The following is a 23,199-nucleotide window of genomic DNA, read 5'->3' as shown; positions in this document are numbered from 1 at the left end:
ATGGTATCTATTTGGGCAAGTTTGTTATAAGGCTTCTTTTGTATGCAGATGACCTTATTTTGATTGCTAAATCGGCTCTTGGTTTGTAAGAGCACTTACTATCCTTTGAGCATTTTTGTAGAAGTGTGGGGATGCAAGTCAATATCAGCAAAACGAAAGTAGTGGTCTTCTCTAAGAAAAGAAAACATAACCAACGTAAGTTCTACGTTGAAGACAACATTCTGGAAGAAGTTGCGGATTACAAATACCTCATAGTTGACTTCAACAAAAATCTAAGCTCGAATGGTTGTAGAAAGAAAAGAACTTTGGGGGGTTGGAAAACATTTTATGCTTTTCAAAATAGGTGTAGAGAGGCAAAGTTATGGGACTGGAAAACCACTCAAACTCTTTTTGGGCTTCTAGTGATTCTGGTGGTTCTCTATGGTTGTGAACTATGGGCCAGCAGTACATCTGACATGTAGTGGAGACAAATTGAGAAAATTCAGAAGCGTTTGATTACAAACAAATTTAAGATTAAAAGTGCAGTCCCTTATGATGTCTTGTTAAGTGAAACAGAGACTGCGCCTATTGAAGCAATTGCTATGGTGCGAGTCATAAGGTATTTAAAAAAAATTGAGCAAATGGAAGAGGGTAGATGACCTAAGGTTGTCTTTAATGATAGATTGTGCAAGAGCAAAAAAAATTGGATGTAACAAAATAACAAATGGTTTAGTAAATAGGGTATTTGCTTGAACGCGTGTCCCATAAACAACAAAGAGATAAAACTTTTGTTATGGAAAAATTCCACAAGCGTACTTGGGATAAGGAGCTAGGAAGAAAGAAAAATTACTATATTGAAGTGTTTAATCCCTCTCATAGTCATCGACCAAAAGCATACATAGAGGCCAATATCTCTTGGAGAGCCAAAATTCTTATTACTTAGTTAAGGAAGCGTACTTGGGATAAGGAGCTAGGAAGAAAGAAAAATTACTATATTGAAGTGTTTAATCCCTCTCATAGTCATCGACCAAAAGCACACATAGAGGCCAATATCTCTTGGAGAGCCAAAATTCTTATTGTTTAGTTAAGGACTAATTCTCATCAACTCCGTTGTGAAACAAGGCGCTGGAAAAGGCCAAAGGAAGTGTGGGAGGAAAGAGTATGCATTTTTTGTTCTTCAGCAGCGTGTGAACCCTCCCAGGATATGATTTAATGGACAGTTTGCACTTGCCATCAGCTCTTCATCGGGCCAACAAACTTTGTAGAGTTTCTTCAGTGTTATTCATTTAGCCTCAGATGTTAGGAGAGATGGGTCTGATCTTCAGACCTATTAGCTCCTGGATCTTCTTCGCTAGGCCAGATGTTGATTTATTTCATGCATTGTATCTTTTATAGGAGACCGTTTGGTTCTCCCGCTTTGTATATGCATTAGTATTCAACAGTCCATTTGACTTACTTTGTGGTCATTATATTTGTTGGACATAAATATAATTATCTTATCTTATCTTAAAGTGGAAACAGAAAAACATTTCATTTTAAAATGTGAAGCCTTCAAAGACAGCAGAGAAAGTTATGCAAATATGTTGGCAGCTAGCGTTTGGGATAATCTATTTAGCGAGGGGTTTGAGGAGAAGCCCGGAGTATTTATTTTGAAGCTTCACAGAAAAATAACCAAATACATCAATCAGATGAAGAATCAACCTATCTCATAAGCTATCTTTAACCTCTTAAAATAATTTCTTTCTTCTTTCTTTCTTCTCAATCTAATTTAAAGCTGGAAGAAACTAAAATGGAAATGAAGCGGGAAACGCCACCGCTGTCGTTCTTTGTCTGGCGAGTTCTAGATTCATCTTAGTGAGCAGTCCGTGAGCATCGGTTTACTACAGTGGAGCAGTCTGGTTCGTTTCTCTCTCTTTTACAGGGCCGAGCTTCTTATTTTTTTTTTCTTTATTTTCTTGGCTCTAGAAATATAAAACTAATATAAATGTTACAACACTTAATTTTATCAGCAGAACTTAAATGCTATATCTAAATTTCACCAGCAGAACGCAGGGTCCAAAACACAGTCTCGAAGTAGATTCATAGATTCAGTATGAGTTTAAAGCTTTCACTTCCTCAAATGACCTGAAGTATTATCCGCTTCCTTCTCGTTCGCTGGTCAATGCCTTTTTTCTCAAAATAGTCGAAAACACCAGATAAAGGGCCAAGTCGTCTCTAATTCCCGGGATTTCCCTTTAAACAGATGCCCAGTGGAAGATTTTATTATCTCGATCAAATTTGAGGCACCCGTCTCATAATTTTTCTTTGAAATTCCACTGTTTAATTGCAATTGAAGGAGACAAAACCTGATTAAATTAGCGGAAATCATATATCGTTCATGGTAGATCAGATGCAAATGCATTTTAAAAAATAATTTATTTTCTAAATTTGATGCTGTAAAACTTCACATTCAGTACCAAAACGACTGTTTTACATGCCAAAAATCTGATATTTGAGGGACCTTGTTCCATTTAGCCTCAAGACAATGGTGAATGTCTGAAATTGATGAAAACTCAAGTTTAAAATTTGCCATCGCTGCCATTCATACATAGGTCGAAATGCTTTCGTTGCCGTGGGATTAAGTGATTAAATTCTCCATCTCGAATTAAAAAGGAAAAATCCGAACGTTTTTGGGCCAGAGAGGCACTCGTTGTGTATGATATTAGGGATTCCTTCTCTGATTGTCCTTGTATATAGTCTTAGCAATTTAATAAGAGCTCTTGTCAGATTTTGTTTGGGGCCAATACATTACCAAATAGCACATGCAAAAGCCTCACAATTTCATATAAATTGACCCTGCAATTTGTAACATGAACATGACTTCCCGAACCTTGCAAGGGAAGTAGGTAAGAGATCTCATCTTCTAATGTAACAGGATAATTGATGATTGTACAGGTTACATAGTGTTGAATTGTAAGTAGTACATGTGACAACACAAAGGAACCGTGTTCAGCTATTTCCTAAAAGAAAATTGCTTTAACTTCATATACGAAGATCCTCATGTTTTTCATAAACATTTGTCACCACCATAGATCTGTTCGAGCCTTCTATCTATTAAGTACCTGTGAATAAGAATTCGTTGTGTCATGACATCCCTTTGTCACCACCATAGATATGTTCGAGCCTTCTATCTATTAAGTACCTGTGAATAAGAATTCGTTGTGTCATGACATCCCCCATTTGTAAAATCTAATTAAAAATACATTTCTACCTACAGAATTTATGCATTCATCTCAACTCACCGTGACATGAAATCTCCCATTTGTAAAATCTACATTAAAATACATTTGCAAAGTTTGTACATTCATCTCTTCCAACATGTTGTTTCCATTATCTCATACGATGGAGAGCTTAATTTCCATTCAACTGGTTGCATTTGCTTATATTCTCGCCACCATTTTATGAAACTGCTTCCTTCTCAGAAAACATTTGAAGAAATGGTGCACTCATTAATCATCTTTGTCACATATTTTTCAAACTTTTCCAGACTTTCTTTCTTTTGGTGTAGGCCTTGTTTGATATCTTTCAAAGCCTCTTATCCAGACATAGACTGCTCTCTTGAAAAATTTGTATCCAGTAGAGTAGTGGACTGATTGTAGAGATTAGCAATGTCAATACTGGCAGGGGAAACACCCAAAAGTCCCAACGTTTTATCCCACACTCGGAGAGCAACGATCCAGTCGTTTGCTCACCTGCAAACTTTTGCTGGTTTGCAATCATATCTGTAATATGAAAACTTAGTACTGGTATCTCGATTGTCCTCTCCACCAATTCTATGAATCTGATTAGTATCGTTTCTGGGAACGTTTGCAGTTGTTGCACAGAACAAAACACTTCGTGCTTCTGTTAAATGGAAAACAAACCCATGATATCACAAATTCTCAGGCTGGTGAAACATGGGAATTATTAGACTATATATATAGGAAGAAGAAGTACCTTCTGTAGCATCAAATCTCCAAAAGGATTTGTTGTTGTAATGACTTGCTATAACTCCCAGCTGTGAAATTCACAAAACAATCATTCAATTTCTGAAACAAGACTTGATATAGAAAGAAAACATAGAAATAAGTTTCATATTGTAATGTTGTGGAACAAACCAGATTTGTACTAACAATTCCGGGATGAACAACTATCACATCTATTTCAGCATTGGCTGGAAGCTTGCTGGACAGTACTGAAAGGAACATCAACTATTCTAGGCAAATTAATAAGTAAACATTACAATCAAGAAAGTATATGTTTATGACCAAGGGTTATAACCAACTCATAGTGGTAGGTTAAGTCTATCAGTGCTGTAAACCTTTAAAAAGCCCAAGAATTTTTACCCTGAGATTTGCATTAATAACCTACTTACACTGGAATGTAAAAACTAGCATAACATAAGTGGAGCAGTACAAAGTCATAGTTTTACATATGTGAGCAGGTTTGCTTGCACCATAAGCAGCAATGCAGTTGAAACTGTTTTTCTTCAACTTGAGATTGAGATCCTGAGGGTCTACTACTCTGCAATGGTGAGCCTGGACACATTAATAATAAAGACATGATGGGCATTAAACCTTAGGAAATATCAAACATGACTTCATGAAAATTACAAAGCAGGGCACCAAGGTTGAATAATATCATACCACAAAGTTTACATTAACAATTCTTGAAGCACCTCCAGCTTCAAGAAGTAAAAGTAGGAGGAGGATTGTTAGGAGTGCAGGTCCCAGATTACTTGCATGTGTTTCTCCATTAGAAACACTGATTGGAGTTAGCTTAATGAAGAACATCCTTCCATTTTATGTCCATTCACATTTACCCTCGCTAAATACTTTTTGATTTTTTTTTTTTTTCAAACAAATTCCCCAATTTTTAAATAATGGAACTATTCGGCGTTCCTTTCCCGCGCTTCGGGGTATTCTAGTTTGATAGAAGTTTGTTTTCCTCGCACTTAAAAGAAACATATTAACAACCCTAAATAAGAAGCTTTTAGGAAAAGTGAAAATTTGTTTAATTATACCCCACCAATAACAATAAATGAATCGCCTGGAAAACCAAAATAGCAAGTAGAAACTTATCTCTGATTATCATCATTTAAACACAGTTTAATATTTAAAAAAAACACTATCCATATTAATTTGACATCAAAAAAGAATTCCCACGTTTTACAACGGCACATTGAATATATTAATTTATTGGAGCGGGGAATCTTCTGGCAGGGCATCTGTGGTAAGAATTCTGCATCATAATTTAATAATGTTTGCAGCTTCTTCTGTTGCTGCAGCCCTTTACAAATGTAATCTTATCTGAAGCCTCTTGATTCGACCTACAATATGAAAACGAAGAAGATAAAGATGAAATTACCAATGGCTTCAGAATATATTTTTAGTTGCAATTCTGTTTCCATCGAATCAGTTCATTTAAATTTAAAACTATTTATGGCTTCAGAATTAAGTTGCAATTCTATTTCTATGCTATTCGGCCATTTCAATTTAGATTCTGTTGTAGGGTATACATCTAGGATCTGCTGGGCACTTGGGTGGATTCCCACCGAGCTTGCAAAATGCCTTTTAAACTCCAGAGAGGTGAGCTATCAGTGCATTCTCTCGAACTGCAATTGCTGGTTTGGTAGTGATTTCATCCATCTACCTTGAGGGTGAAGGATTCAAGTTGGATATTACTACTAAATAGTGAATCACTTGCCGGGAAACGGTCTAGTTTTCCCGCTGCAGTGCCTTCCCCATGTCTGTTATTCCATACATCTAACCTCTTCCTGAGCAGGGTATCTATCGAATTCAGGTCATCCATCAGAGCTTGTAGTTGAATTCCTGCGGTACTGAATGTCCTGACTGCCCCTTTCTTCGCCAAGAGGGGCATTGTAGCGTTGAAGTCCCTTTCAAGATTCCAGTGATGATTTTCTTTGTTCTATCTCAGCTTTTTGATATTTTCCTAGCATTGTAGTTTTCTCTTAAGATAGTTGGGAGTGTAGAGGTTGGTGACCCGTCCTTTGATGTCCAAACTAAGATATACAAAATTTCTCTAGATCCAATTTCTATACCTACATTCGCTAGATCCCAAACGAAGGCTAATCATCCTGCAAACCCTCTTGCTTTGTTTGGAATGCATCTGCAGCCCTGGCATACCTTTTGTGCATACTGATATACATTGTTCATTCACCGTTGCGTTTATCGTATAAAATATTTGTCTGGTTCTTCAATGGATATCTTCCCGCTGCAACCATCTTCTCTTCCTAGGCGCTTCTTAGGCACATATAGGTCCCTTATGTTTCATGATACAACTTTCATTGTGAATGACTGAGTTCATATTGGAGGAGTATATCCTTTAAGGACAAGAGTTTCCTTGAACAGTTCCCCCTCCTCTTGAAGCTTAGCATTGTTTATTTTGTTTGTCGTTTGTGTTGTTTTCCTTTTTGCTGTTTAGTCTGCTCAATTTAATCCTAAGAGCCTTCTGGTGGTTGGGAGCTAATTTGTTTACCTATTGTTTTCCTTTTCCTCAAGTCATTCCCTTTTGGAGATAAATAAGCTGATCTTCTGTGAAAATGTACAGATAAGACTGTTCGTATTTTTTTGCCAGGAGAACCAAATCAGCTTCTAGTTCATTATCCTCCTGTCCTCCACCCCCATTATCATCTGAGAACAGAGACATAAAATATTCTCCCGTGGATACCTTAGTCTCCTCAATCTCCTCCTTTAGCTCTCCACTTATTTCCTTGGTCTCCTTCCATTTTTTCACTCATGATTCCTCTTTGCTCCATCTCTTCCGAGTGGCTTCACGTCAGCTCCAAGTTGAAACAGATCATCGTCTTCCTTGCACTGAAAGGATCTTCCGGCCTTGACAGAGTTGGAGGATAACGGAGATGCCCCATTTATTAAAAGGTCTGAGGAAGGTTCTATAGCTTATAATGGGATTTAGATGGGTCCCTCTCTACATTTTTTTCAGAACACCAGATTAGAGGTGTCTTGCTCTGGAAGGTGCTTGGTTTTAGATTGCAAGCCCTTCTTAGCCCTCCCCATCTTAACTCGACTAGGAGAATCACTTCCTTCTTTCTTGTTGTTTAGACTACTTAGGTTCGGAAATGATGACTAGAGATTCAGACTCCTCCAACTATCAAATCTGTGAGGACTGACCTCATCCCAACCACTCCTCCCCCATTAGGGTGTCCTCCTTCGGGACTTTTTATTTGTTCTTGCCCAGTCCCCAGGTCCGACACCACAATACCAACATACAATGTAGCTCTAAGAGATTCTAGATCTAGGGGCAGAGACATACACCAAAGTACTCAGTCCCCATACTTTGTCCAGAGGCTTGTTCCCTGCTTCAACTTTGTGGTAGGAGTTGGGGCGGGGAGGGGGGGGGGTGTTGGTGGCGTGTTCTTCGTGATGTTACAGGGTTCATCGAACTGGAATCTTGAGGTTTGAAATTTGGTGAACTTCAAAAAAATGGTTCACGTTTGTTCAGGTTCGTTTGGGTTCATTTGACATTTGCCGGATTTCGCAACATTCACCCGATGTTACTCATGAACTTCAAAATTGGATGCCGAATCACTAATTTACCAGTGTAATTTGCTAATTTTCCAGTGGAATGAATCAATTTAGTTTACCAGTCGAAATTACCAATTTACCAATGAAAAGAGTCAAGTTACACATCAAATTATCACTCAAATTACCGCGGAAGATATGACTGCTATAGATGCAAATAGAATGGTGGAATGATACAAGGGTTGAATGTTTGGTTTATTCCTATACAAATAATTAGTTATGAAACCACTTGCATTTCATTTAGCAAGTGTAAGAAAACATAAATTTAAAGAGCCGACGATGAGCTAGTTATCTGAATTTAAAGGATGTGATAATGAACCATTTCCAGATTGTTTGATACAAAGAATAAGAATAAAGATTAAAGCATTTCATCAAAAATGTCAAGCAACACACAAGTTACAAAGGTTAAATTGCTATCCAAATATAGATTCAATTGACTCGTACAAGCTAAGTCAAATAATCTGCGTTGGAGATAATAAGTTCTAGAATGCTTTGAAGTAGATTACCAGTATATATTCCTGAGAAAAAAAGCAATTCTAGCTTAAACTTGAGCTGCCAATCCTGCTCTAACTACAATAGTCTCCTCAAAATGAAAAGAAAAGCAACTTCATTGAACGTGCTTTCACATCAAAACAGAGTCTGCAATCTGGGAGAAACAAAATGCACCGTAGTAGGGGTTTTGGTGGGTAGTGATAGGATGGAGGGTCCATGAACTCTTGACTCAAAGGGGGAGGGGGCATTCCTTAGTCCCACCATCATATAAAGGGGCTATAGCGGGAACAAACACTCCTGGGCAGCTGCATCAAGGACAACAGTGGAAGACCCAGAGCGTGTAGTTAAGCACCTCAGCACTTAGAAAAAGTGGTGGAGAACCCACAATTGGAGATAACCTACACAAACGTTTGTGTGTGTTTTACAGACAACAATGTCATCTAATTTCTTGGGATTTGGCCATCTGAATTGGCACCGTGGTAATGGGTAAACACCAAGTGGAAGGTACAAGGATCCATAACCCAGAAAATGTGTGCTGCCAAAATGTTTTTATCTCTATTTTCTCAAGCATAGAAGGTAGAGAACGACTTTTTGTGATCGGGCTATATTTCTTCAACTCATCCAAGTTATACAAGAGACACTAGACAAAACTCATTGACCCAACAAAAGAAGATTTTGTAAAGGGACTTGTATGTATTAAACTCTACTTTCTCCTACTGGAGTTTTGAACTTTGCAGATACTCAAGGTAATCAGGAAAACTCTTGGGATTTTTTATCAAACCTCAGAAGTCACAAGTGTCAAGAACTATGGGTTATACCTCCTATGCCTGTATATGTGTCATTTTAAATATTTCAAACCCCCTCCCCAACTCAATATTTTTGGACTATTGTGAAAACAAGTGGATTCAAACAATAGACTGCAAACATGTTTCACTCTGCTGCACATCCTTTCATAAACACAGACACCTGATGAGGAATGGCCCGCAAAACATGAAACCTAGTCAAGAGAACAATCCAAATCCTTGAGGTTTTGATGAGGTTCAGAGTAAATTGAGAAGGGAAAAGAGATGGGAGAAAATATAGGGGTCTGTAGAAACCGTTACTAATGACTTTGAGCTACCTTTTTGCTGTTTGCTTGATTCTCGTAATTGGATTAAAAGTTCAAAGTCATTAGTAATGGTTTCTACAGTCCCCTATTTTTTTTCTTCCTTCTCTTTTCCCTTTTCGATTTTACTCTGAAGTCTGAACCTCTTCAAATCCTCAAGGATTTGGACCGTTCTCTTAACTGGGTTTCAAGTTTACTGGGCCATTCCTCGTAAGGTGTCTGTGTTCAGGAAAGGATTTGCAACAGAGTGAAACATGTTTGCAGTCTGTTGTTTGAATCCACTTGTTTTCACAATAGTCCAAAAATATTGACTTGGGGAAGGGAGTTTGAAATATTTATAATGACATATATACATGCATAGGAGGGATACCCCATAGCTCTTGTGACCTCTGAGGTTTGATAAAAAATTCCGAGAGTTTTCCTGATTACCTTGAGTATCTGCATAATTTAAAACTCCAGTGGGAGCAAGTATAGTTTAATACATACAATTCCCTTACAAAACTTCTTTTGCCGGGTCAATGTGTTCTGTCTAGTGCCTCACGTATAACTGGGATGAATTGAAGAAATATAGCCCGATCACCAAAAACTGTTCTCTGCCTTCTGTGCTTGAGAAAATAGAGATAAAAACATTTTGGCAGCACACATTTTCATGGCTATGGATCCTTGTACCTTCCACTTGGTGTTCACCCATCACCTTATTAGTGCCAATTTGGATGACCAAATCCCAAGAAATCAGATGACATTGTTGTCTGTAAAATACCCACCAACCTCTGGGTAGGTTTTCTCCAGTTGTGGGTTATCCACTACTTTTTCTAAGCAAGTGCTGGGCTGCTTAACGACGAGCTATGGGTCTTCCATTGCTGCTCTTGATGCAGCCGCTGAAGAGTGTTTGTTCTCACTATAGTCCTTTTATATGATGGTGGGACTAAGAACTGCCCCCTCCCCCTTGAGTCGAGAGGTCATGGACCCTCCATCCTATTGCTACCTGCCAAAATTCCTACTACTATGCACTTTTCTGTTTATCCCAGATTTCAGACTCCCTTTTGATGTGAAAGCACATTCAACGAAGTTGCTTTTCTTTTCATTTTGAAACTACCGTAGTTAGAGCAGGATTGGCAGCTCAAGTTTGTGCTAGGAATTAGAATTGCCTTTTTTCTCATGGATATATACTGGTAGTGTACTTCAAAGCATTCTAGAGCTTATTATCTCCGATACAGATTATTTGACTTAGGGTGTAGGTCTCAATTGAATCTATATTTCGATAGAGATTTACCCTTTGTAATTTGTACTTGTGTGTTGCTTGACATTTTTGATGAAATGCTTTAAATCTTGATTCTTATTCCTTGTATCAAACAATCTGGAAATGATGGATGGAGATACCATCCGAAACGTTGGACTGATCACAAAAACCACACAGTTCTATTCCGGAAATCTTCAACAACAATATGAATAACTGTGGAAGTCTCCAATCACTTAAATCTGGAAATGATTCCCATCACTTCTTTTAAATTCAGATAACTAGCTCATCGTTGGTTCTTTAAAGTTATTATCTACTTCCTTACACTCGATAAATGAAATGCTTTAAATTTAATCAAATTTTTATTGCCTCATTTTTAAAATATTCCTTACTCATTTTGTCTGATTGATTGTTGAATTATCTTTTGCTGCTTTTACCTGTTGAATGAAATGTTTTAAATTCAATCAATTTTTCTTGCCTCATTTTTAATATTATTTTTTCATTTATTCTTATTGCTGGCTCATTTATCTTTTGCTGCTTTTGTCTCTTCAATGGAATGTTTTAAATTTAATCATTTTTTCTTGCCTCATTCTTTAATATTATTTACTCACTGCTTCTGACATTAATATCTGTCTGCAGACAATGCATATCCTCTTGTAAACAGTGGAGGCTCAGTCAATACTATAACATGGATAGAGATGCTCAACAGAGTCAGAGCTCAAGAGTTTTGAGCCTTAGAAAATCTTTTTCGTTGGCTTTACATTCACTCTTGCTTGCTTGTCCCAAGGAGGTCAGTAGCTTGTACCTTCAGTAACGATATTTATTTTTTGGCCATCGTAATTTTGATAAACAGTCCATTTTTGAAGGTATTTTCGAATCTTGGATGTACAACCTCATTTATAAAGAATAATTTTGGATTTTGAATCATGTAATCATCTACGTGAGTTAACATAGACTGAGTTTTCCTTCTAAAATGTCATTTATGTGTCTCATTCTTTTTTTTTTCTTGCAAGATGCATTATTAACTTTTATATATATATATATACACGACGTTTCGCCCGACGTTTCCTTTTTTTGGGGGTCACATTTCCAGCTGTACCCATTTCGGCAACTTACAGACATTTCAGCGTTTCGTGCAACTTACAGACATTTCTGCATTTCGTGCAACTTACAGACATTTCTGTGTTTCGTGCAACTTAGGTTAAAAATTTGCCCTTTCTTTCTGGACATTGGAGGTGGTTGCGTGAGGGCCATGAGGGAGGTAGAAATGACAAGGGGATGGTCCATGGATTGTTCTTAGCTATAGGTGGGACTAAACCCCACCCAAATAACTAAATGATCACAAGATAGATGGCTATGCAGTTCTGTTGAAGCAAGTTTCCATGGGAGTTAATCTTGTAAGAAGAATCAAACATCAATTACTAAGGAGGGTCTGCTATGACAAAGAATAATGGCCATGATCAGTTAAGAAGCTGTATACAGAAAAAATTTCCACTGGCTTTGAGGAATAAAAGCTTGGATCCGCCTAGGCATAAGAGACTTTAATAATTGAATGCAAATGTATAAGCTTTTTAATCTGATACATTGTGTAATCTTAGTGATAGAATGGGAGGGGAGACTCTCCCTAAGACCTCTCAAAGTTGGTTAAGCAAATTGACCTGAGTAAAATAAAGAACATTTTTATAAATGCATTGCAACATCATAATAAGATTCTTCAAAGAAAGTTTAGCTATGTCTCTGTTCCTTCCTAGAGCTTTCAGCATTTTATTTGAAACTAATCTCTATAATAGTTAAATATTGCCGTGAAGATCTTGTTCATTCTTGCTTTCTCTCTCTACGGATCAAAATGTCCTAGTTGTTTTGTTATTGATGCTTTCTCAGTTGTACCACCTTTTGGTGTGTCTAAGTGGAGACATCCAGTACTATGAATTCTGCAATTAGTAGTAACAAGTATATTTGTTATTGCAGGACTTCCTAAGGATTTTCTCTTCATTCAAACATGCCGATCAAGAAACTCTTTACCAACTTTATTTGCAGGTACATATTGTGGACTCTCTTCATTATGTGCAAGGAATCATATATAAAATTATGCATCTCAACTTTTGTTTATTTTGATAAAATTTGCCATGCTGTAAGGATCGCATTTTAGTATGCATTGTTGGAGACACTTTTACATGCAATCAAATTGGGATTATACTTGTAATATTTGTTGAAGTGTGTAATCTGGGAACATGAAGGAGAATAACATACCTAATGCTGAGACATATTTGCCATGTTCATTTTATTAGAGATATAATTGTGATTTTTTTAATGAAATACAGATGATAGCTTCCATACATGGGAATATACAGGTATGCATTTGCATCGACACCATGTTTGTTGTGCTATCATTTCCTTTATTATCAACTTGTTAAATGCAAGTAAGTTTGTTGCTGTTGTACTATGCAGGCTTATTAGGTATTATGTTTTCATTTTCCAAGGGAAAATTATGTCTTTATATTCAAGTAAAAAAAAGTTAATTTCAAAATGTACTTGAAGCACTAATTCAAATTAAAGTCTGATAGAAAGTCTAGTAAAGAAGGATTTCCCTCCTGTCATTTCCTATAATCTCATATATATAGTCTAGAAAAACTAGGTGTCTCAAGACTGACATCGAAAAGGATCTTATCCATAATAACAATACAAAAAACTATCAGCTCAAGAAGATAAATCCTCTCATCAGTCTATCAAGCAAAATGTACAGTCCATATGCAAAGGAAGTGATCAGCATCAGAGGGAGAAAGGCTTATATCCCCGTCCTCCTTTCTCTCCTTCAGCAGAATTTTCTCAATCTGCTCCCTGGCACCACTCTTTGACAGCTCATCAGCCTCTGTATTGTGTTCTTTGAATACATGTTGGAAGCTTATTTCATGAAACTGAGCAGCAGCTTATTTGATCTAATCCAAGAATGGACTGAAGGGAAGATTTTGCAACCTATAAGTGCCATTGACCCACTCAATCACCATTTTTGAGTCTTCGAATGCTTGCGGCCTGTCAACATTCATATCTAGGGCCAGTTTCAGCAGAGATTTATGAGCATTGAGCTCAGCCCAATTATTGCTGCTACTTTAGTCCTATTATTTTATATCTAGTCCCACCATTCAGGAACAGAACTCTACCAGCGCCACAAGGACTGGGATTACCTTGGCTTTGCACCATCAAGGGACTCCCATGCTTTTGAATTTATCATTACATCACCTATCTGTCTTGGTGCTTTCTGGCTAGTTGTTTGTTTGATTTCCTTATAGATGTATCTAATTTTGTGAGATAGTTCCAGGGGAGAGAAAGAAAGGTCTTGGAAAAACATGGGCTATGACATTCCTAGTGATCCACAGACCTCAAGAAATTACTAAGGGTAAGGCTCTATGAGTAGCAACAAATGGCTCTTCCATCCACTTTTTAAAACCCTCAATCAGAGTTTGACCTTTAGAGGTTGTTGCAGGGTAATGTTGTCGCCAAATTTATGGATTAATGAAGGATGAAATAGCCTATTCGACCCTTAGGCTATAGTCTTGATAAAGGGGTAAAACCCAATTTTTCCTATGTTGGGGCGACATTGGGCAAAAGTTGGGTCTGTTGACCACATTTTGTCAACAGTCCAAGGAAGCAGAATGCAAAGACATGAAGAATTTTTTTCAGAGTTCAAAGTCATTGGCCAACACAACTTTGTCATTGTAAACCCAATTTTTGCAAGTTATATTGTAAATGATGCTAGTATGATCATTTATTTATGTAACAACACCTGGGTAAGCCTCTGACTTTGGCAATGGATTTAATCTTAGGAAGTCTTTTAACCTCCCCGAATTATGTGTGTTTTTAAATACGGATAATCGACATAGTTTATTTTCCAGGTTAAACCCCAAAGTCAGGGTGGAATCTTTTGACAAGGTTTTAGGTGAGTCCTAGTGTTATATCGAGTCTTTGTACAATGTGTTTGGGAATAATTTAAGCACATTTGGCTAAATTATTTTACTACAAACCACTTGGTCTATACGAAATCATATTGTGTGGTAGAATTGGGTAATGTCATAAGGGTCTATGTGTAAAGGTGTATTCCCCTTTTGAGGGTTGAATGAATTGTAGTATCTTGATGTAAAAAATATTTTAGTGCATGGTCCTTCATATTTAGAAACCATGTCTAAAATATTCAAGGGTGGAAAAATTATTAATCCCCTCTAGTGTCAATTAATAATTTTTTTTGGCAAAATTAAATAAAAATCCAAAGCTAAAAAATTAATTAATTTGAGTCAAACAAATAATTATGGAGAAATCTATTTCTCTCCGAGTGACAAATAACAAAAAATTCGTGGGTCAAAGAGAAGTCAATTTTTGGAGGTCCCCCACCAAGGGAAAAATGGATATTTTAAGAAAATTTGAGCTCTTGGACCTTGGTGGTTAAGTCAAAATCAAGTTTTTGGGGAAATTAAGCCAAAATATTAATTTTTGGACTAATTAAAAGTGGGTTTAAAGAAAATTTTGAATTTTCCTCAAAAATAAAAATTCAACGGTGGAGAATAAAAGATGATCAAATTATTTTCAATGGTTGAGTTTATTTTGACGGGGATCAAGCCAACTAGCCGTTATTTTCTACTTGGAGGGATTTCTCTATAAATAGAAGTCATTTTGCTTCCATTGGATATCTTTGGATGATGTAAAAATTTTGTAACACTGATATTGAGTTGTCGCTCTGCTGGGAACATTTTGTATCATAATAGAAAGACTTTGGGGTTGAGTTCATGGTGTTTTTCTTCCACTGATCTGTACTATGTAGTATGTGTTAGCTATGTGTGATCCTATTTTGAGCTAAATATTGATAAATTATTGTTATTTCATTTGTTGGTGATAAGAACATTTTATTGATATATTTTATCTTAGGTGATCTGATTCACTATATGATCTAGATTTTTTCTTGAGAATATAATAAAGATTTTACAGGTACACTAGCCCTTGGGCTCCAAGTTCACAGACTGTGGGGAAAGACTGACTATGTTTGGGCTTTGAGATTTCTATATGGTATTTGATTTTGCATATTTATTTTTCAAAAATATACTTATCCATTATTATTTATCCAAAAAGTTATTTTATCCAAAAAATATAAATTTTGTAAATATTGTATATTTGTAAATTATTTGTAAATCATTTCTAACCTATTTGTTTTGCAACAATTGGGGTTTTATTATTTTTGGATTTTTGTATATATATATTTGAGGTTTGGCATTTTTTGATTCATTTGTGTAGGTGAGCTTCAAGTTGCTCAAGAAGATTTTTGCTGGGGTTTTGAGGCTGATCTAGGCCTAGGAAGGCAAAATCTTGCCTCCATTCATCCTCAAGGCCCAACATCCAACAATTTTGCCACAAATCTACGGAGAAATTTTTGTTTGTAAGGTTTGAAAATTATTTAGGCTCTAAGGCCTAGCCGTCCAGCCCTTCTAACCGTAGCCGTGAGTCTCAAAGGGATTTTTAGGCCCTTGGCCTAGCCTTTAGCCTAGCCGCAACCCTTTTAGGGCTAGCCACAACCCTTAGAGGCCTTTTTAAGGCCTCGACCCCCCTTTAGAGGAGCTGTCCAGCCCTCAAAGGGCCTCAACCCTCCTCTTTGGCCCCTGTCATGGCCTCTTAGAGGCCTTCCTCCCTCTCGCCCTCTCTTTCTCCCTTAGCTGCAGCCCTAAAAGGCTTTTCCCTTTGCCGTCAGCCCATTTAGGGCTTCCTCTTGCCCTACATCAGCCCTATTGGGCTTGACGTTAACCCTAGAAGGCTTACTTGCCTTTGATGTGGCCTTCCTTGCCTTCATTCCCTTCATTTCTGCCCTTGTTCAGCCTTTCCAACCTTTCATTGTGCTTTCCTAGCCCTAGTCTTGGGGTTTTCAGCCTTCTAACCCTTGTCCTAGTCTTGTATTCAGTCATCTCTAGTTTTGCATTACTTTAGTGGACTAACATTGTCTTTTTGCAGCAAATATTTGAGCTAATTTGGTGTTTCCAGGTGGCCAAGCGCATTGGAGGTCAAACTAGCCCTCAACTAGGCCTCTTGGCCTCTCGGTTTGCTTCTTTCCCTCTCATTCTTTCTCTCTGTTTTGCTAAGTCCATTTTATGCAGTCATATAAACTTAATACAATCATCAAAATTGACTGAAGATAATCAAACAATCACTTATCCTAATTAGCTAATCATTAGATCTATTATGGTATTAATAATTTGGCACCTTGTGGGTTTATTGAGGATTGAATCACTGATTTTTTGAGTTGTTTCAAGTCTGATATGCATTATTTTGAGGTCTGATCTGAACATAACAAGTCTAATCTATAGATTGTAAGCAATCTCATAGTCATTGGTAATCATAGGAAAGTTGAATGCATTAATTTTTCGACTTATTTTGGGCGTTGTACATTGTCTTGTGATCGCTGATATAAAATTGCAGATCTCTGAATACAAGGTTGCAGTGATAATAAAACACATATAAGGCTCTAAAATTGGCTAATAGGCTCTTGTAATTCATAATCATTATAGTTGAAGTGATTTTGGACTTGAAATTTGGTTATTGGCATCTATTTGCACTCTTGCATCCTCACACACAAGTGCTCTAATCAAGTTTATAATTTGTTTAATAAGTTTGGTTAATTGCTCTAAGTGACATTGTGATTTGATTGCTATTATCATTGTTGGATAAGTAGATACATTACTCATTGGTGAATTAGATATCTCTTGTGGATCTCATAATTAAGTTTAATCATAAGTGTGATAAGAGACTTTAATTCTGTATCTTGGCATATTGGTTATTCATTGACCATAATTTTGAAGTTGCTAATTGTATCAAAGGAGTATTGATCTTGTCTTTTAAGCAATTGTCTATGATATTACTTGTCACACTTGTGGATTGAGATTGTCTATTGTTCAAGTATTTCATTATTCATAATTGAATATCATTGTAAATGAATACTTAAGTAATCAAGTGATCTCACCTTAAGAGCACTCATCACTCTCTTGCACGTACTAGGATTAGTATCTTGCATTAATTAATTTACTTCCAAGCTTAAACTTGGTTGATAGAGATATAAGCCTACCTTACTCATCTAGTTTGAGGAGTCCAAAAACTCTTTAGTGGTTAACACGGCGACCTTGCAGTCGTCAAAGTCATAGTCTCTATAGCGCCGGAGGCATCGAGTGGTTAGAACCCTAGGGGAGGTATTGTTAACCAAGCCTTTGCTTGCTTCCCCTTGGCTTCTCTCTCACAACCTACTCTAGAGACTAGCTTCAAAATAGTTAAGAGGAAGGATACATTTAGAGTAGGCATCTAACTAAAATAAACCAAGATTTTGCATCTCACCTAGATTGTAGGATTTGCATCTCATTTAGGATAGTGAAGCATTCTCAAGCAACAACTGTTCATCCGGTGACTTGGTAAATAATTTGTCTTAAGCAAGTAATTGACTCCATTTAAGGCACTGGTCTTCCACGATAATCTAATCAAATCATTTAACTTGCTAATTCAACCAAGTTGCTAGGCCATTCAATTGTGTCTCCCGGATTTGTTAGTTGCCAACAAATCTCTCATCTTCACATTTCATAGGGACTACCCCCATAGCTTGCTGTAGGGAAACAACTAGAATGGAGAGGGCGGGGATCAGAGTGATAACCCCTGTCCTGAGCGATGTCGCATCTAGCCTGTACATTTTGGGCGACAACAGGGTCAATTGGGGCAAAAAAACCCGAAATTCGAGGTTGCACCCACAACCCCTCTTAATTTGGAGCCCATAGAAAAATCTATAAATAGAGAAGAGTTGTGATCAAATGAGACATTATCAATTGTGGATCAAATCATCTGTTTTCTTGAGCTGGAGCTCTGAGGGTTTTAAGACCCCTTCTTTTCTACTAATTTCTATGGTGAAAGATTCCACCCTAGTTAGTTCTATTTTCTTTTTTCTACTTTGTTCTGGCAAAGGGATCTTACTATACAAGGAGAAACATAGTAATTTTTGTGTAAGAATCTAGGCAAGACAAATTGAGTCACCTTGATGCTGGATGGATTGTCTCTGAGGCTAGTTCTTGTGTAATATCTCCAATTTCCTAAGTCACTTAGGAAATATTACAATTTTGACAATTTTGATATTCAGAGCAATTTTGGCAATTTTAACTTTGGAGAAAAGAGAAGGTCACTTTCTTAATGGGTTGTGGGGGCCACAAGGAGGGAATTCACACTCTCTTAGAAAAAATGCACTTGTGGGAAGAGGTGAGAAAATAGGGAGTGCGTAATAGTGGAGAATAGGGTCCACAAGGAGAGAGAGGCAATAAGCATAAATAGAGCACGGGGGCCTTCGTTTGGGGCCTTTGTCATTTATCTTTAGAATTCCAGTTCTCTTGTTGCTGCTTAGCTCAAGACAACCAGTGCTGCTTAGCACAAGGATTTCCAAGCGGGAATCCAACCCCTTCTTTGGAGAACCTTGAGTGTCTCCCTAATAGGGAGGAAGGAGTCTATTCTAACTTATTCCAAAGTTGTACGACCAACGTCCCAACGAACAATGCGTATTTTTCTGGGCATAAAAGGCAACTCGTGGGGGTGGAATTGGACAAGTATTGAGGAGTTGCTTGGACCAGGCTTTTGCAGGGAAGACATCTACCATGAGGGAAAAATTTTCATTTGATTTTGTAGGGCTGGAAGTGGAGCTTTTTGGAGGGCCGAATTGTACCAATTTTGGCTTGTACAAGAGTTATTGGCCGAAGCTTGCGCAGAGGGAGAGAGTGAAGGAGATTGGGAGTGAAAAAGGGTGGAGAAATAAGGGAGATCTGGAGGAGATTTTTTGCAAGAGATTGGAAGGCCTTTGTGGGCACTCTACAACACTTATTCTTGTAGTGCGTGTTGGAGGCCAAATTGGGCAACTCGCACTAATTTGGGGGTATCTGGGACTGTTGGATTTAGGCCAAACCCTTTCTGGGTTTTTGAGGGTTTATTGAGTAGATGCTCAAGCTAATTTTGCAGAATTTTTTGAGCACATTTGAGGGTTGAAACTCCCATCCTTTTCTAGTTGCAAAGACAAATTTCTAGGTCAACACAGAGACTGTTGGGTGAAGTCATTCTAGCACTTGGGCATAACATTATCACTTGGGTTTTGCCTACTTGCTAAAGCAAGCCCAGGTTCCACCATTCTTACTCATATGTACTCCATTGTTCTCAGATTTAATAAAATGGCTCAGAAGTTTGGTGTATTTCCTCTTGTGTATTGATGAACTGTGTGTTTGTTGAATTTTTTGGTTGCTATTCATTTTGCATGTTTATGTTATTCACTTAATATTTCCTTTAGGAATATTACATCTTGAACATATCGAAGTTTTCTTGAGGTCAAATCTTTGCGAAGTCATCTTGTAACAAAGGGAAATTCATCTGTAGTATATTAGAATAATGCTACTTTAGTGATTAATGCTGTTTCTATTTTGTCTTATTAGCAGTTTCTTAGATGAAACTTGCTGTTTCTATCTATGTAAATACATTTGTATTATTTATTGAGCTTCATAGCTCATTGTAAATCAATTCAATCCATTCATTGATTATGGTATCAGAGCACAGGGATCTTTCGAAATAATTTTTCACTGTTTGAAAAATTTTGTTTCATTTCGAAATTGCTCTTTAGGGGTCTGGATTTTTTGTTATCGTGGCCACGTTCGATTTTTTTTTCCAAGGGTTAGCGTCTCCATTTGCAAATAATCCTCTGTGTATGTCCTGCTTGGTCTGAGATCTGAAAGCTATTTTTATATTTACCGAATCAACAACAAAATTGAGAACAATCCATGCAGAGATTCGAACCAGTAACCAGACAGAGAGAAAGATCATTTGGGCTATGATGTTTTGATTGGATGAGATAGTCCAACGCTCGCTCATCTGGTGGCTACAGCTTCTGTGGCGACTGCACCCCGAGACGTCGAGAGAAAATCGAAAAGCCTCCAGCGGACAATTTTTCTCCACATAGCAAGCCCTGCCTCGAGCTCTGAGGTCACATGGGTGTGTCATCTTAAGCTGCTGGTCATATCAGGCGGCTAGTTCCTTGAGGCTTCCTCAAGCGAATAATATTTTTTTCACACCCCGTGACAGAGCTCTGTGCCGTCGGCGTGGCCCGCTTCATTTCGTCCTTCTCGAAAGCTCAGTCAACCAGCGTATAGATGCGAAGATATTGACTATAATGACCATAAACTGAAATTCGGTAATAACCAGAACTAAATACAGTAAGAACAAAACTGAACTGGAATACAGTAAAAGAATTTTGACACCTACCTGAACTGCTGCTTGCTCTGGTGATGTTGATGGCGTTGTGGTTGCTTCTGATACCAATTACCGGGAAACCAATTCCACCCAGCCTAGACTGAGCAAAGCCTGGCTGCTCAATCCAGTAAGCTTCCCAACAGAAGCTTACTGTCCCCCGTGCCCAGAACCTCACACTGATTAAAGCTCTTCCAATGGCAAAATCTCTCTCACTGCTGAATTCCTCCTCTGGTTTCTAGCTCTGTCTTTTTTTTCCCCCTGTTCTCGGTTCAGACCTCCGGTTTTAACCACGGGCTTGGCGGTGGCCGCCCTCCCGCATGCAACCACCGCCTCCCTCCCTGTTGCCACGCTCCTGTCCACGTCTCTTCGACTAGAAGCTAATCCCTTCGTGCTTTATGACTCAGTCACGTGATTTGGCCTTTAACTCTATTATGTTTTATGTATTTGATTTTGGGTATTCCATTTCTAAATTATAAAGTTTGTTTTGTATTTTTAATATGATTTACATATATATTCTAAATATGAAGTTTCATTAATATTATTTTAAATATAAAGTTTATAACTTTATATTAATTAATTATTATATATATTTTTTTCTATTATTTCTTAACTTTTATAAATGGGTCATTACATACACTCCCCCTTCAGAAAACTTCGTCCCGAAGTTAGAGTTTTATCTTATCTGATTACTTATGATAGTAATTAGTACCCCCTTCTTAGTTTTAAAATTTTATTTTAATATCAAGAGACTAAAACAAAATTAGAATTTTAGGTTTATGATTTTAATGGATATATCGTGCTCCATCCAGGTTCCCAAGCTATTCTAAAATCAACCTATCCTTCCTAATCTCTTCCGCTCCCATCCTATCCGTCCTCTACTGGAGTATGCCATGGCGTCAGTTTTACTGACCCGACCATTCATAAACTCTAAGGTGACAGCGTCGGTTATACCGACCTGATCCCTAGTAGGCATCCGGCAGTCATCATCACACGTCTAGGGGAGCGTGACTCGCACAGTCCTCCCATGACTCCAGGGTTCAAAGGATAAACGGTGGGTAACACCTCCACCCCTCCCAATAGAACTCAGGGCTAACACCCTATTATAAAATCACTTGGAGCTTTAATTGTTCTGAGGTTTTGTCATCACGTGGTCATCCCGGTAACTGTCTATTACCTGCAATCGTACACTTATCCATGCATCCGTAAAATGTGCATCAACATATTCAAAATAACTCACATATTATTCCCTTATTAATTCATTTATGATACTACAGTACAACATATTTTTCCATATTCCACGCATGTCTTTTGTCTTTCATCTAGAATGTATTCACTTTCTGATTTCTATCCCATTGATCATATTGACATGTATAAATAAATTAGATCTATAATATCTTAATTTCTATCAGAAGTAAAATCATTCAACTGTCTTAACTTTACTTCGACAACTATAATTTAGTAAAATGAACCACATATATTGTTTTGGTATCCATGTACCTGCAGGAATTAAACATATATTATGCCCCAAAATTTCACGTTTATCCATAATCATTCAAAATGTTTCTGAGTCTCTGATTGTAGTGAAGTAAATATATACTAAACATAATTTAAAGTTCTTCAAAATTGACATAGATTAGGGTATCTTTGGCATATGTCCTCTGTATCTTCCCAAGTTGCTGATCCAGGATTATACTTGTCCCATTGGACCTTAACTTGGTCCACCAGGTGGTTCCTCAGCTGTCGAACCCTACGTTCCAGTATACGTAATGGTTCGACCGTTACGACTCCCTCGTCCGATACTTGCAATTCCTTCCATTGAAGGTTATGAGATAGATCAGCTATATAATGCCTTAATACAGAAACATGAAATACATTATGAATTCTATGCAGGTGAGGTGGCAGGGCAAGACGATAGGCAACAGGTCCAACTCTTTCCATGACTTTAAATGGTCCAATAAATCGGGGTGACAACTTTGTCCCTTTTCCGAATCGAATAGTACTTTTATTTGGTTTGATGCGGATGAAGACCTGATCCCCTACTTCATACCTCCTATCAATTCGGTGAGCATCCGCATAACTCTTTTGTCTATCCTGTGCTTCCTTTAATCTTTGTCTAATTTGTCTTACCTGCGCTTCCATTTCATGGATTAATTCTGGTCCTATTATCACTCGATCTTCTAACCTGTCCCAACTTAACGGAGTTCTGCAAGGTCTGCCATATAAAGCTTCAAATGGAGGCATCCCAATCGAACTGTGGTAACTGTTGTTGTATGCAAATTCGACTAAGGGTAAGTATTTTTCCTAATGTGATTGCTGATCCATCACATACATTCGCAACATGTCTTCAAGTACTTGATTTACCCTTTCAGTTTGCCCATCAGTCTCAGGATGGTAAGCAGTGCTTAAATTTAGCTGAGTACCTAAGGCTGTTTGCATACAAGTCCAGAATCTAGAAGTGAATCGCGAATCTCTATCGGATATAATCTTTTTAGGTACTCCATGAAATCTAATAACTTCATTTATGA

The 23,199-nt window shown here is 37.6% G+C and overlaps 1 protein-coding gene and 1 long non-coding RNA gene across 2 annotated transcripts in view; one reads left to right on the top strand and one right to left on the bottom strand.

Moving 5' to 3' along the window:
- Positions 1-1,745: 1,745 nt before the first annotated feature.
- Positions 1,746-23,199, top strand: part of LOC149160545 (uncharacterized) — a 39,698-nt gene continuing 18,244 nt past the window's right edge. Inside the window, exons 1-4 of the long non-coding RNA XR_016261396.1 lie at positions 1,746-1,877; positions 11,033-11,183; positions 12,362-12,430; positions 12,715-12,744. This is a non-coding gene — a long non-coding RNA (uncharacterized LOC149160545). The remainder of the gene's footprint in view (positions 1,878-11,032; positions 11,184-12,361; positions 12,431-12,714; positions 12,745-23,199) is intronic.
- Positions 3,707-4,790, bottom strand: LOC149160546 (dehydrogenase/reductase SDR family member FEY-like). The gene is made up of 5 exons (XM_089434636.1): positions 4,644-4,790; positions 4,373-4,535; positions 4,112-4,192; positions 3,955-4,002; positions 3,707-3,861 (listed from the first exon to the last, which is right to left on the bottom strand). The coding sequence occupies exons 1-5, from the start codon at positions 4,788-4,790 to the stop codon at positions 3,707-3,709; spliced, it is 594 nt and encodes a 197-aa protein (XP_089290762.1).

This window comes from Pinus tabuliformis, chromosome 5_2 (genome assembly GCF_031772625.1).
Source record: "Pinus tabuliformis cultivar Carrire ecotype Pingquan chromosome 5_2, CPIR1, whole genome shotgun sequence".
Classification (NCBI taxonomy): Eukaryota; Viridiplantae; Streptophyta; class Pinopsida; order Pinales; family Pinaceae; genus Pinus; species Pinus tabuliformis.
The sequence above is the reverse complement of the archived record's forward strand: the minus strand, read 5'-3'. Positions and strand labels throughout refer to the sequence as shown.

What these genes read in the sequence shown, in the direction of transcription:
- LOC149160546 (XM_089434636.1), bottom strand. Translation starts at nt 4,790, where the DNA reads ATGTTCTTCATTAAGCTAACTCCAATCAGTGTTTCTAATGGAGAAACA. An exon ending in TGTTAGTACAAATCTGGTTT is followed by an intron (nt 4,003 to 4,111) that starts GTTCCACAACAT and finishes TGGGAGTTATAG; the next exon opens with CAAGTCATTACAACAACAAA. An exon ending in GAGATTTGATGCTACAGAAG is followed by an intron (nt 3,862 to 3,954) that starts GTACTTCTTCTT and finishes TCCATTTAACAG; the next exon opens with AAGCACGAAGTGTTTTGTTC.